A 14215-nucleotide genomic window follows, 5' to 3' on the forward strand; every position below is an offset into this window, starting at 1 on the left:
TTAAACGTTAATTGTCTATTATTGTTTTGTTGATTCATCTTCATGTTACTTATTTATCAGTCATTGTTTGTTATAATGATTTCATGAATTTATACATACTGACTCGATAAAAACAATTGATACAAAGGAAGATAATGACGTCATATCGATAACGATCCGTGCCAAATTGTTCGTACAACGCTTTCATTGCTGTCTATATCATTTGTTTGCCTAACCAAATTTTTTTTTCGAAGGCATTTCAATGTGATTAATAGTATTCACCGTGCCAGCTGTTAAGTTTATATTGTCACTGATATACAACCGTCTATGGGAAGAACGACTCTTGACTTACGAGAACGCGAATTATACTGCGTTTCAACTTTCTTTGATGTTTGGAACGAGTAGCTGTATGCATGTAAGATCAAGCCGAAGTCTGACCTCTCTCGTTTATTTTCATTTGAATGATACAAAAACATTGAAACGGTGTTTTTTTTTTCGGGTTTTCAATTTGTGTTTTCCTGGAACTCTCAATATGTCTGACAAAGGGTTGTGTTTTCCTGGAACTCTCAATATGCCAGACAAAGGGCCCCCCCTTTTTTTTTATAAGTTTTTTAAGTTCTTTGACTTTAAACCTTCTCAGTTACACTTTATTGAACACTTTTGGTTTTCGTCAAGTGGACCGGTACTATTGATTTGAAAATTGGATTGGAAAAGTCCAGGTCCTTCCATTTTTAAAATTAAATTTTGAGCCCTTGGTTTAAGTTAACTGTATAATTTATGCAAACCTACCTTTGTAGTCCTTGTTGCGCCGAGTGACACATAGGACAAGAACTGATCTTTTCCATTCTTTTCTATCGAAGCTCACTCCAGTTCATTCCAATATCTTTCATTTCTGTCTCAACGGTTCGCCTCCAGGTGGTCTTTTGGCGACCCTATTTCAGTTTAACTTTTGTAGTCCATCTGAGAGACAGTCTGGTGATAGTGTTAGCTGTTTCCTCATATATGCCAAATCCATCGCCATCGATATTTCTTAAGTATGGTGCTCATGTCTGAGGCGTTTGTTCTCTCGTGCAATTTTTGTAATTTTTTACGGCCAGAATATTCTCAACACCTGTCTTAGGCATCTGTTATGAAAACTTGAGAGTTTGCTGATGTCTTTCTCGGTCATCCTCCAACATTCGGCTCCATGCAACAGTACTGATATAACACAACTGTGGTATAGCCCGATCTTTTTGTTCATATTAATGCTGGTCCAGACGCTCTGAAGGTTAATGAAGTCACCTCTTGCTTTCTCTAAGCTTGCCTTAATGTCATCAGTTGTACCGATGCTTCCAAAATATGTGAAGGTTCTTCTATTCATCACACTTTTACCATCTTATTGTATTCTGTGTGGATGTTTCATATTCAGTGACAGGACCAGTTTTATTCAGGTTGATCTTCAGTCCGATCTAGCTGGCTGTGTGATGTAGTTTTGACGTCTTATCCTGCACATATACTTAAAGATGTGATATTAAGGCAATGTCTTCTGCATAGTCAAGGTCTTCCAGATTTGGAAAGAATATCCACCTAATGCCCTTGTTATTTCCATTTAAGGTTGATATATTACCAAATCAATAGCTGTAATAAAAAGAAGGAATGACATCATTCAGCCTTGTCTGACTTCAGATTTTACAAGGAAGCTTGTATCTGTTGTTTTGCCTACATTGCTTCTCAGAGTAAAAAGCTTTAAGTAAGTCAACCATCTTAGATGGTACTTTATAATACCTTAAGATCTTCCATAAGCTTTCTCTTTATGGACACTCTCAAAGGCCTTCTCAAAATTTATGAAATTCATGATTATCACCCTTGTATTGCTCTGTAATGTGTCTAAGACTCCTTCAATACCTCCTCGTGGCACTTCACGTTGACAGGGACCTAGTATCTCAGGTTGAGTTGAAGGGGATCTCGGAACAGCAAGGACCCCAGATATACAGTGTGCAAATTCACCGGCGTATGGACATGCCTTAGCACTGTTGGTGGTCGTTAACTTTAACTCATCTAAGAGAAGGAAACTCTGATGTAAAATCTAGAGAGAGTGGTTTTATGAGCTGTGGCATGCAACCATTCTATAGTGAGAAAGTCTTGATGTAAAATCCCTGGTCCATCAGGTTGGAGGTAGAGCAAGGGGGTAATCTCTTCTTCTCTTAAACTTAACTGATTACGGACACAAGGGTTAGCAATAATTCTACGATTCTCGAGACGTCAGGATACCAGCATCTTTTATGCATATTTTTCTTTGTAATGTTAATGATAACATCTAATTTAAGACTCTATTTTATGGGAGGATATTTTTAAGAGACCTTTTAAGAGTGTTGAAAACTTGCGTTATATGTCATAAAGGTCACGTTACTTAAGGGAAAATGAAAACGAGGTACCAAAGTTTTTGGTGTATACGCTATTATTCCTCATTGATCATCATCCCTCGTTTTTTTAAATATTTCTCTTAACTCATCTATTGCTACAAATTTAAAGGAGTGTGTACGTATAATAGATTATCCATTTTATCATTTTAAATGATTTTTATTTATTTAATTGATTTACTTTGTCTACTTTAAATTTAATAACAATTGTTTGAATAAGTTAAAATATTTGATATTTTGGTAGACAATAATAAGGCTGATGTTACACCTGTACATGACGTCACTAGAGATCCCCACGTAACATCTGTTGTAGAGCTAAGTTCTAGGGTCTTCGCTACAACCCAAACCAATCCACTGGAACCTTTGCTACTATATTGCTTATTTTCGTGTATGATTTTTTTTCAATTTTTGTGGAAATACATGATAAATTGAACTGGGTCAAATTTGACTTTTATAAGTTTTATTGATATCCAAAACTACATTGAAGTCTACAATGGGTTTGGTCTCTCCAAATTTTACAGAGACAATTACCTCTGGTTATTAGTTCAATCTGACTGTTCTTTTTATCAAACACACTTTGGAAGACCTCCGTAATGTACACAGTACTTCACAAAAAGTATTATTCATAAATATATAAGTACACATAGGTTTAATGATAGACGTAATTCGGAAATTCAGTTTAGATGTAATCTTCTTGTATTTTGTATAACAATATGGTACCGTGCTGTGGCGCCGGATAAACTTCAGAAATCTTATTTTTAGCTGTTGGAAGTTTTTCTTTTATAATGTTCTCCATAGAATGACCACTTAAGGGATTATGACTTTAAGTATATTTATCAGACACGTGCTTTTAAAAATCTGAATGACGAAAAGTAGGTATATATTTATGGAATGACGCGAGAGGCATTGAATTAAAATTTTGAACATCAAAACACGCATTTTTTAAAGTTTGTTATGGAAGTTATGTATGGTTAATTCATATCTAGACACTCGTATACAATGTATTCAATTAAAGTGCAATATTTATTCTTCCGTGTGTAACATGGATGAGTGTCGACATTTTTTTCTTTTTTTAATTGAAAATTTCCTGTAATCTTTTTTTTATCAGAGTAACTTGACCTCATTTTATTCAGAGAATTTAACAACATAGGAAGTTAAAGTAACTACTTTCATCCTGTTTATGTACCTGTATCAGATAATGTTATATCGTTGTCCATTTAATACAAGTACCAGTATCATGAGCTATGTAAAATTATATTTGTTTTAATGTAAAAAAATATTACTTCCTGAAACAGCAGTACTATACGTTTTTAAGCTTGATTTTTAAGGGGACAATCATTTGATTCTGATGGGGCTAGCAAATTTTGTGGGGTCAGAAAATTTGATTTTGAAACTTTGCCAGTCAAATTTATTTCCGTTCACTTGATGAAGTATCTTTACTGAGGTCAGAATTTATCTATTTTCTAGGAGATGTAGCTCAGAATATTTATATTCAACATTTTCAGGGCCAGAATATTTATATCCAAAATCAGCCAGGCCCCCACTTTAGACTCAAATGGTCGTCTCCTTAAAGGAACAGGGAAAGACTAATTTTGAAATGAAAGAATAGTACTTCGGTACTTTTTCAAAGCCATCTTATAATGGATAATGTTTAGAAATGTAAAAAACGCGCTTCTTTTGCGCGTATCAGTGTATAGACCTGCAGCGGTTGCATATACGTGTATGATGTCTTAATTAATCATTAAAGCCCGGGACCTAGTTTCGTGCCAACAGGCTACTGGAGTCATTATCTGTCTAGGTTAATGAGCTCATCATAGAAACAGTCTCTATCGTTTACAATGTTCCTACGCGGGACAATACAATGTGTGCCAGGGTTCTATCCCTTACAGAAACCTAGACAACAATGAAAGCACAGGTTTTAAACCCTTGAGAAGATTCTAATCTTACCCTTACATGAAGATATGTAATTGGTTCAATACTTTAAACCTTAAGGTAGCGATTATGATCTTAACGACACGTAATAGGATCTACATTCAACACAGTGCAACGTAATACATGAGTAATCGAGGATTTTTCACCTGGTGAAACTCCTGTGACGTCAATCGACTGAAATATTTTATATATAAAGCTTACTATAGTATTGAAGTGATATATAACAACATATCGTGTTGGTGGGAATCATACAGGATAATCTGATAGATAGAATACTTTGAACGAAAAATTTTACTTCTAATGTCAGTACTTGCTCTTACTATGTCAGTTCAAATGGAAAGGCAGAATTCTGATGTGTTCATCCAAAATGGACACGGATATACACCGAGGAGGAGAAATGCGATGGGGGACATATTCCAGAACGTTGACCATGAGGTTTTGTACAGTAAGCTTTTACAAGAACTTAAAATGAATGGCTGTGAGTCGGAGTCAGTTAGCCAGGAAAACAACCCGACAAATGATGGCTGTGATGATACTGGAAACAAATTCGGGTAAAATAAAACGGTTTTTGGTAATTTCAATAATTTAACTTCTGGCAACGCAGTGAGTAATCCAAATGGCTTCTGCCGGTTTTATGAATGTGTTCATACCGGGATATACGAAAACTCTGCATAGACTTAACACTCTTGTGATCTGGAAAGAACAATTTACGACAGAATGTAATGGGAGAGAAGTATTGTGGAAGAAAAAAACTTTACTCTTATGAACTAAGGTTTGTTTTGAACATTGGTCTGTGGATTGGGTATATCAGTGTAAATCTTGCTTCCAGTGTTGCTTTTACTCCATGAACATAAAATGCTCAAATTGCATGTCATTGTATGTTTTGTTTCGTTTTTGTTTTGTATATTTTTATGCTCAGAGTCTTTTTACATATGTTGATTGTTTTAATAAAAATGTAAAGAAGTGAACCTTTAGTGGATAATTCATTAAATTCTTACAAAAGAATAGCAATGTAGCTAAGACAGCACAAGGGCAACAGGACAGATTCATTAGTTTTATACTAAAACACAGCAAAATTTTATATTTTGCCTTTAGATTCCAAATACATAATAAATGCCAATTCCCGTAGCAAGCTTAAAATAAAGAGTATTATCAGCATTAACTACATTGCAAGAATGTTGCAGACCAAACAGATCACAATAAACTGATATCATAATGATCACAGTGCATTTAATCACTGGTAAAGCTGTATTAAAGTTCATAAAAAATATATTTTAAATGTTAGCATTATTTGACTACATGTATAAGTTCGATATTGGCATGAGCTGATAAGATGCAATTAATGAATATCAACCTGGTCAAGCTTTGTACAGATCGAACATATTGATATCAGCTGTTATGAAAACATACAGTGCTAGCAACGATACTACCCACATTCGCTAAACGCTTTTTAGTTAACCGGAAAATGTCGAGGTTTATATCACTTGCATACTCTCAAGTCTCCAGTCACCAGATATTCATTTTTTTATCATTTATATTTATTGGAGTTCAACAGTACATTGGACTGAAAGTATACAGAACATAATCAACAATAGATTTCTTTATATTATATGTTTATTTTTATTTATATTTTAGTTCTCTTGATTTTGACTTGAAATCAGGCCCGTTGCTATGCAAACAGAATGTCTATGACCACGCCCTTTAAGTGACAAAAAAGAGGACTGCTAGTCTGTAAAAGATATACACGTATAATATGTAGGTTACATTATGTTTTTAAAACGAATTGTTCATAAAAACGATAATTAAAGTCGCATACTACAAATATATAAATAATTCAACCAGCTCAGTTCTATAAAGACTATCTAATAGCATGGATGAAACATGTAGAAACTATTACATAACTTGATTTGTAAGCGAATAATGTGATGCTTAAATTGAAGTCCCTATTCGCAGAGCTAATACAGCCGACCCCTCCTATTCCTCTATATACCATATCCAAGTTTAATTTTACTCTATAGACTGGTGTATCATACTTTGATTCATTCATCATCCTTTCAATGAAATTGGCTCCATGTTATTGTTTGATCACCAATTATCTATCAACCTTAAGTAACCAGTCTAGTCTTCATCCGATGGTTTGTACTGAATATAAAACGGCATTGTGCTGATCAATATCAAAAATTCTTCTTTATTGGGGATGAATAGTCGACATAAATATGGTTTGTTTATTATATGTAAAAAATGTGCAATAAGATATTCAAACTATGTTTTCACACTTAATGACGACTTTGCTTTGTTTCATCAAAACAATAACTCGAGATGTACGTTGATATTTCTAACTTGGTATAAGAAGTATGTGAGAATGTTCATTTGTCTTTAAAGTTTGCTTTTGTTTGTCTTTGGTTAACCGTATTTAGTGGTATTCACCTAATTTGCTTGCAAGATCGACTTAATGGGCCTTGAATGTACATTGTCGTTCTTGCATTTGAATGACTAAATTCACAAAATCAATAATAACATATATTGTACAATTCGGGTTTCCCAAAACTAATTGCCTGAATGATGAATATGAAATATTCAATAGAAGTTGATTTTCGAATAAGACATGATTCATTACATCAGTAGATTTTTTTATAACAATCAATATTCATGTTTCATGCTCGTGAATCGACAAATATGTATTATGTAACCATGGTGACTTTATAGACAGCCATCTAGTCATGCTTATAAGTTACATTAAAACATTTTTATACAATTCTTATTTTTTCTAATTAGAATTGCATCTTTCTTGTGACTTCAGCTGGGAAGTGCGATGACTGATTTTGAAAATTTTGTTTAGTTTTACACATCTTTTATTTGACGGATTGTCATTTCTGCCCCCACGCTGATTCCGCTGAATGAGTTTTTCTTCTCCTTTTTTTGGTTTGTTTGTTTTGTTTTTGTTTTGATTTGTTTTGTTTTTTTTTTTTTTTTGTTCATTTTTATATGCATTGACTGATGTAATAATGTACATTTATAACGCACTAAATAAACTTCAAACTTATAAAACCTACACATATTCTAAGAATGCTGCATAACTTCCACCCCTCCGAGATAAATAAAATTGACATGTAAAAGTGAAATTCTGTGGTTTTCCAGAGATATTCATTGAATTTGTATTTTTTTAATGTAACATATGATAACCGGACTTTGTCAATTGACTTCGGGGGTCAATAATACACTAATGACGTCATTGCGGTTTATCCGATGTAGGTCGTCAATCAAAAAGAATTATGAAATTGATAAAAGTGATGGTTTGAAGATAATTGATAACGGAAAACCGACAACTTTGTCTGTCTGATCATACATGTAAAAATATGTTGTGACGTCAACCAATTATAGAAATATGTAACATACTAACCAGATAACACAGAGAACGAGAAATCATGTAATTCATACACCTTTAAATGCAAATATTAACAAAGTTAATTAAATTATACTTATCCAAAAATATAGCAGCGAGCGTTCTCTTAATGTTTCTCCTGTATATGACTATAGTCTTTTGTAATAATCACCTATATTGTTTTCCGAACACACAATTTACTTCTAGGATGTCATCTGGGTTTTCTTACTTTCTACTACGATTTGACTCTTAAGTCACCGACCAAATAAAAAAGAAAAGCAATTTTTAGATATTATACTTCCATGATGTTTCAACAGTTAACTAAATGTGCTATTTTATTGAAATATGCTGTACTGTGTTAGGTTGAATGATTTGACGTTATCAAATAAATTAAATGATGACCCAAAATAATGAAATTAAATAATGTTCAAAATCGCTTAAGAAAATTACTTTCTGCTCTGTAAAAGCCGATTGAATACGATGACGTCAAAGCTGGTCTTTGTTCGCATACTATCATTATATTAATGTGGTTGATAGATTATTTAATAACCATTTCTTATGAATGTAAAAAAGAATTTAGTCAGGAGACTGGCAAAAAAACTCAGTCCAAATTATGGTCGATATTTGCTATTACTACATATTTTGTTGGATTCGATAAGATTTTTTTTTTCGTAAGCATCGTGGGGTTATAGTATGTGCATTTAGTATTCAATATTTTTATATCATAGTATCTAGTATTTAGTATACGTAGTATTAGAGTATTCTATCCCGATTTTATTTACTTTTACTTATGCATGTATCTCATTGCTATTGAATATTATTGTATTGAACTGATTTGCACAAATGTAAAATATGTCTCAAGAAGTCGTTTGTATTCTTTGAAGACGGGGTCACATTATCATGGAACTTGGTATACATGTTCTCATTATGTGAATTGTGGGATGTGTGTCATTAAGTACAATAATAATAATAAAGTGTCACTTACGATTGGTGCATCGGTTTTGCGTCGACACATTTTCTGATTTCCGCTTTATAAAAAAAACTCTCGGAAACATCAAAAAGAGCATTTTGTTGTTGTTTTTTTTCACGCTATACTACATGTCATTGCTGCATAAATCCCTACATCAACTGCATACCTTACATGTTCATGCTGTAAGCTTATTTTTTACATGTAGGTAGTCTTTAGCTAGACTAAATTAAATACATATAGTCCATGAAAAATGGAGTTAGACATGATTTGTAACACAACGAGTGAGGACCCCCCACATTTTAATTGTTGTCAAAATGCGTTATGAAGTGAAAATGGAAAATGTAAAATTCCTCTATTACTGATAATTGTTGAAAACATTTTGCTTTTGTTGATCTTTGCGTGTCGTAATTTATCTCTCGGTTTACTCCTGTATGGAATAGAATCTGATATACATTTTAATAAGGTTTCTCATACATACCTGGATGTTAAGATATAAAACGGTGAAGTAAAGACGAATACAGCACCATTATATTGTTGTTTCATCCAAAATTTAGAATAACATACATTCTGTACTGGAGCATTCATGATTTATAACTAATGTGTTGGTTATTAATCTGGAATTCATTATGTAAATATTATGTCTCGTTTGTAGGTTTTATTACAGATGATTTGGTAACATCAGAAAGCGACGGTAACCAGCAGAAATATCTTGGTGTTTGCCAGTTGCCCGGTTCTAATAGAAAGGTGTGTGTTTTAGTCAGTTGTCTACATAATATCAGACTTGGAGATCAAGTATATTGTCGCGCCTTTTTGGCTTTTTGATTGTTTGTTGTTTGTTGTTTGTTGTTTTGTTTTTGTTGTTTTTGTTTTGTTTTTGTTTTGTTGTTTTGTTTTTACATCCTATGTCTGTTTGCTACCAAGTCGTTGAAGTAATGAATAAATGTGGTGCCAGAATAGTTTGCTGGCACATTTTACTACGGTTATAGCTTTGTGAACTAAAATCAAAGAAGTTTGGGTAGGCTCACCCTAAGGCAAGCAGTTTCATCTCCTCCATTTTCAAATGTATAATTAATTTTATTTTTTATTTCATAAGACCACAGTTAATCATTCAGCACAGTCATCGATGTAATATTTATTTATCTTAATGCCATGCTGACAGATATGACATACAGTTATATGCTTGTTTCGTAGCGTTTCACACACCAAGAGCGATAACTCTAAAATAACATACGCATTCATGTTTGAACGTACATACGTATACGATTGTACTTAGTTTATGTCCGTTTCACAACCGTTTTTTGGTGATTTTTTTTATCAGATACACATTTCATGTGCATTTTAAAAAATCCTTTGTCATTATAGAATTGATCTTAGTTCTACTATACACAAGTTAAGGACCACTAACTAGTAACTTATTGCATTACATAAAATATAAATGACACTGGACAGATGAAAACTTTGTACACTGTGTAAGTGCAAAGAAAATGTATGCAAAAATCACAGTCACAAACGTAAAATAGTACGACTTTAATCCTGTAAACAGATATTGGAGAAAATCATTTAAAATCAAGATTAGTGATAACCTACCTTACCGCTAGCCATTCAGAACTAGGACAGGATATATGATGTAAAGATACAGTGTAGTGGATTAGTACATGTAAATTAAAATTGGTAGATATATTAATACATGTACATTGTCATATTGTAGAATTAAATAGTCATTAGAATTAAATTTATACGTGCACAGAACAACACTTTTATTTTTAATTTTATTTTTTCTACACAGTCAGATTGCATAGAGTAGATTCATATTCTAAAGTTTTTGTTGAGGGGAAATGGTTGGGTATTTATTATTGAGAAAAGTATGTTTCATAGTCGAGACCATGCTCTTAAATCTAAAATGGGTGCGTTTTGGTATCTTCTATTAAAAGCAGCTTTATAAGCATATTGCAAAAGCAAGACTATGAATATGAGAATCCCACAGCATTTTATTTTTAGAATCTTGGTTTTGAAGTTTAAGGACTTTTTTTGACTTTTTTTTATTTATCGACTTTAAAATCTTTCCGTCAGTCCATTTAATCACATGCTTTCCGTGTTTTTAACGCAAGCAGATATATAATATTTGATGTGTGAGTGTATCTTTATGGGTAACAGATTATGCTTGCGTTTGTTTCCGCTTTAATGAGTTTTGATGACATTATGGGCATTGGACGATACAACACCACTCTGCATTTTATATACTGAACGCTTCTAGATATTTAAATGTGTAGTAATGGGTTACATATATCAAGTTTATGTTTGGTTCGGCTTATAATCATCACAAAAAATAGGCTCTTAGTTCAGCAGATACATGGTTTATACCTCTGGGTCGTTTTTTTTATCGTGTGTTTTGGCTCTATTTTTATAAATTACGTAATGCGTTAATGAGATGAATACGTTTCTGTTAAAATGTCTTTTTCGTTGTATACACTCCTACAATCATGCCGTTTGTCATTGTAGCATCGACGACTGGATATCATCGTCGTACCATACAGCGAGTATGCTTGTGCACTGGTTTACTTCACCGGCTCTGCCCATTTTAACAGATCTCTACGCAACCTTGCGAAAAAATGTGGCATGTCACTGTCTAACCACGCATTAAGAAAGGGTGTAGTCAGAAATGTAGGTATAAGCACGTCCTCTTTTTCTAACCACACCATAAAGGAGGATACGATCAGAAAGCTTGGTACTTTTATATGCACCTCTCTTTCTTATCGTGTCCCGAGAAAGGACCCAGTCAGAAAAGATCGAAGTAAACAAACACTCTCTTTCAAATCAAAGGAATTAAATCATGAATGTTCACGAATGTGCATACATGTATTTTATGGCCAAACATATATTGTGTCGTGAATGGTATAAGTGATTGATGCTGTCTAAAAGTATGTATAGCACCGTTAAAATAATAAGGTACCAAGCTAGGGTCTTGGTGTTACCTAAAAACTATCTATAGAAATACCTACAATAGTATTTCATTTAACTGAAAAGCACATATAACTGTATTTGATACTAGTGAAAAATACATAAATGCATATTAGAAGTGATTATTTGAAATATGCATCAGGGTAAGTTTAAACAAATCCCTATTCTTTGTGGACTGTGTTATCTTGTGAATAAGGAGAAATGATGACAAAATGATCTCAGTAAACCAGTTAATGGGACGGAGCATGCATTAGCTCAATATATAGGACAATGTTAAATACTTGAAATAGATTGTTCAGGACAAGTATTGTCAGTCTAAATAAATAGTAACCAAATAATGATATGAAATAATGAACCGAGAAGTAAGCGAATATTCAAAGCCTTTGCATGACATACCAAATCTGGCGACAAAATGCATATGGTCCGTGATGCTGTATTTTTACATAAAGTATGGGTTTTTATATACTACACGATATATTCTCAACACGAAGTTCTCGAGATTTCGCTGGAGTCAAGCTTGTATAGTCTACATGTATATTGAAAAGCGCAAATACTTCATGTATTATTTTCAGTAAATGCTATACTCGCTTTGTTCACGCTTATTACCGTTTGATTCTTTATAGTAATAACCACTTAGAGTCTCCCCGTGCAGGTCCGGGTGTTAAAAGAATATGCCTGCAGCAGCGCTAAGCTTGTCGTAAAAGGCGACTAAATAGTGCTCAGAACCCTAGCCGGGGGCTAGGGCGCTCTGCCCACAGAGCAACTGGGATGTGTGCCCCATTAGGTGGAAGGGGTACCCCTGGCGTGTTACATGCTGGGGTTGTCAGGCTATAATACAGAAAACCTGACCGCAAACCATAGTGGTGCACCGTGTTGGGAAAGATGCCACGTTCCTCGCACGTTGAAGAACCCTACTGTTGTATTCTTCCGGACTAGGAACCATAGGGCTCCGCCACAGGCGGCTAAATTGCCCGACCCTACCCACCTCTCCCTATTTCCAGTGGCAATCAAAATTTGTCGACCCCATTGTCCTTGTGTCCCATCCCTTTTTCATTTCATCATCATTTCATGTTCATTTTATCATCAATTTCATGTTCATCGTCTGAATATAGCTGAAATATTGCTGCTCGGACGTTAAACCCCAACAAAAACAAAAACCACTTAGAATCAAATATTTGTAAGAAATCCCCTAATATAATATTGGCTAACTCATTTTCAAAATCATACGAACTCATGGAGATTTTAAACCAAAAATCATCGAGAACTTTCCAATTACCCGTAGTGGAAACCTTAAATTGTCAATTTCTTTTACAGAAATATGAGCCATCTGATCTAAAGCTTTTGGTTTATTTTAATTGTGTCATGTTATGGCCTTATTCTTATAACATGAAAGGCTAAACATACACATGAATTTGATTTGTTTCATTTACCCAGGCAATTCCTTTTGGCTGAAAAATTCTACAATACATGTGATATCATTTACGTTGCTTCTCAAACAATACAGCAGAATTAACTCTCTTTAGCCACATTTAGATTATGTTCGGTTAAGTCAGTGAACGGCAAATATTGCGAAACTTTTTAATTTTTTTTTTTTTTGGGGGGGGGAGGAATGGTTTCAGAGTTCGAACTATGTCAAAATATCTGGTGAAAATTTGAAATTGAAATCAACATTGTTTCAATTGTATAAACTAACTTGCTATTTAGGCCACGCCCACCTTTTACGAAACTACTTTTTGTTTGTCAACATCCGAAACAACGTTTTCAGTCACATTGTAACGTTGAAACGTTTTTGTGACATATACAATAAAGGTACATTGTCGAAAATTATTGAAGATATGTGATGAGGGGACGGAACGGGTAAGAAATGCGAGGCTCCGCCGAGCTATTTCCCCCGTTCCAAGCCGAATACATATATCTTCAATAGATAGGTAAACGGTTGTCTATTTTTTTTTTTTCGCAAAATAACTTACTGTAAATAATTCTTTTTTTTCTTTTTTTTTTTTTTTTTTGGTTTTTGAATTATATATTTTGAACTTAAACATATTTAAAGGCTACTTTGAATTCACTTCTTGCGAGCTTGTCTGATTCTTATTCCGGTTTGACCCAATCGGTACACCTCAGCCTTTCTAGTTACACAAAAGAAAAACCTTGGAGGCACTAGGCGGATGGATCCGTCCGGAATTTGACCGATCCGATTCTAAAACTATAATTAAACTGGTTGAATTTTTTACCATTACTTTTTTTCTTAGCTCCTCGCTTCGCGCCAATATTTTTGGAAGAGTTGCTCTTAATTTCTAGTGATATCCAACTAAAATTTTTAGCACCACCTGGTGGATAGAACTATTTTGATTCGCGTATGACTACAATTCTGGCAATTTTTTCAGGACGCTTACCCCACCGGTGCACCTGGTCTATGCTCCCAGTTTTTAGTGGAGTCTGAGTTGCTCATTTGCTTTTATTACTTTGTATGTATGATTTTAGATACTTTATGTTCTTTGTTGTGTATGTCTGTTTTTCATGTCTGGTCTTCGTCCCTGGATTACATTCTTTTGATTACCGCTATAACCTTTGTTCCCTTGATTACTCTTTCAAGAA

At 33.8% G+C, this 14215-nt stretch overlaps 1 protein-coding gene across 3 annotated transcripts in view; it reads left to right on the forward strand.

Moving 5' to 3' along the window:
• LOC148622629 (DNA polymerase lambda-like) overlaps positions 1–14215 on the forward strand; it is a 58224-nt gene that overhangs the window by 41872 nt on the left and 2137 nt on the right. Inside the window, exons 7-8 of one of the 3 annotated variants that reach the window (XM_088572578.1) lie at positions 9315–9406; positions 11162–11323. In XM_088572578.1, coding sequence (XP_088428704.1) covers positions 9315–9406; positions 11162–11323 — 254 coding nt within the window. Of the gene's footprint in view, positions 1–9314; positions 9407–10205; positions 10412–11161; positions 11324–14215 lie in introns of those variants that run through there. The other 2 variants (XM_088572580.1, XM_088572579.1) reach the window with 2 other exon arrangements.

This window comes from Perna viridis, chromosome 3, assembly GCF_037379345.1.
Source record: "Perna viridis isolate PV_CMFRI_1.1 ecotype Kerala chromosome 3, ASM3737934v1, whole genome shotgun sequence".
NCBI lineage: Eukaryota > Metazoa > Mollusca > Bivalvia > Mytilida > Mytilidae > Perna > Perna viridis.